This window comes from Sinocyclocheilus anshuiensis, unplaced genomic scaffold, assembly GCF_001515605.1.
Source record: "Sinocyclocheilus anshuiensis isolate Anshui unplaced genomic scaffold, SAMN03320099.WGS_v1.1 scaffold199, whole genome shotgun sequence".
Lineage (NCBI taxonomy): Eukaryota > Metazoa > Chordata > Actinopteri > Cypriniformes > Cyprinidae > Sinocyclocheilus > Sinocyclocheilus anshuiensis.
The window spans coordinates 3,007,884-3,008,810 of NW_015552582.1; the positions used below are offsets into that span (position 1 = coordinate 3,007,884).

The 927-nt window shown below is 32.4% G+C and overlaps 1 protein-coding gene across 1 annotated transcript in view; it reads left to right on the forward strand.

The window, feature by feature from the left end:
- LOC107665342 (cytochrome c oxidase subunit 8A, mitochondrial) overlaps positions 1 to 718 on the forward strand; it is a 2,027-nt gene extending 1,309 nt beyond the window's left edge. The window contains exons 2-3 of the mRNA XM_016456171.1: positions 129 to 197; positions 504 to 718. Coding sequence (XP_016311657.1) covers positions 129 to 197; positions 504 to 545 — 111 coding nt within the window. The 3' untranslated portion in view covers positions 546 to 718. The remainder of the gene's footprint in view (positions 1 to 128; positions 198 to 503) is intronic.
- The last annotated feature ends 209 nt before the right edge of the window (positions 719 to 927 follow it).

Below are 927 nucleotides of genomic sequence, written 5' to 3' on the forward strand. Positions count from 1 at the left end.
CTAAGTTAGTTATTTTAAATTTTAAAATTATTTCACATATTATTGTTTTTATTGAAATAGCAGTGCAAATTTTGTAAGCATTTAAAGCTGTTTAATTTCATGTGTGCATTTCATGTGTGTTTCTGCAGCAAAGTTTCTTCATCATGTCTGTGTTTGCCGTTGCTCTCCTGGCCCCCGCCGGGTGGATTCTGCACCACATCCCAGAATAATCTACACTACCATTAAAACACTGGAGTCAGTAATATATATATTTATTTAAAAAAAATAATAATAATTACATTTAAAAAAAAAAAAGAAATTCATTATTTTATTCAGCAAGGACGCATTAAATTGCCATTTATAATTTTACAAAATCTTTCTATTTAAAAAATGCTGTTCTGTTGAACTTTCTATTTATCAAAGCTTCCACAAAAATGAGCAGAACAACTGTTTTCAACAGGATAATAATGGTAACAATGAGAAATGTTTCTTTCCTGGCCCCCGCCGGGTGGATTCTGCACTACATCCCAGAATATCGTCAGAGAGCAAAACCACCACCATCCTGAAGAACGCACACCTTCTTCACGGTCAACTTACTGGGTGTCGTGTACCACTGACAGACCTGGCTGCCTCTAAAGCATTATTCACCTCCAGTGAACAATTTAGATCTTTAAAACACAACATCATGAGCAACATCACAAGTAATAAAATAATAATAAAATAGAGAATAATAATAATTATAATAATTATATTAATAATAATAAAATGAATAATACGTTAATAAAATAATAAAATTGTCCAGTTGTTTATGGGAGGGAGAAACTGGCCCCATTTGCATCTAATAAGAACTTAAATTCCATGGTGTTTAATGCCTTAGGACTGTGGCCCTTATCACATGAAAAATGACTGTATGCTTTCTCCTGTAATAAAGTTTCTTTTTATACCATC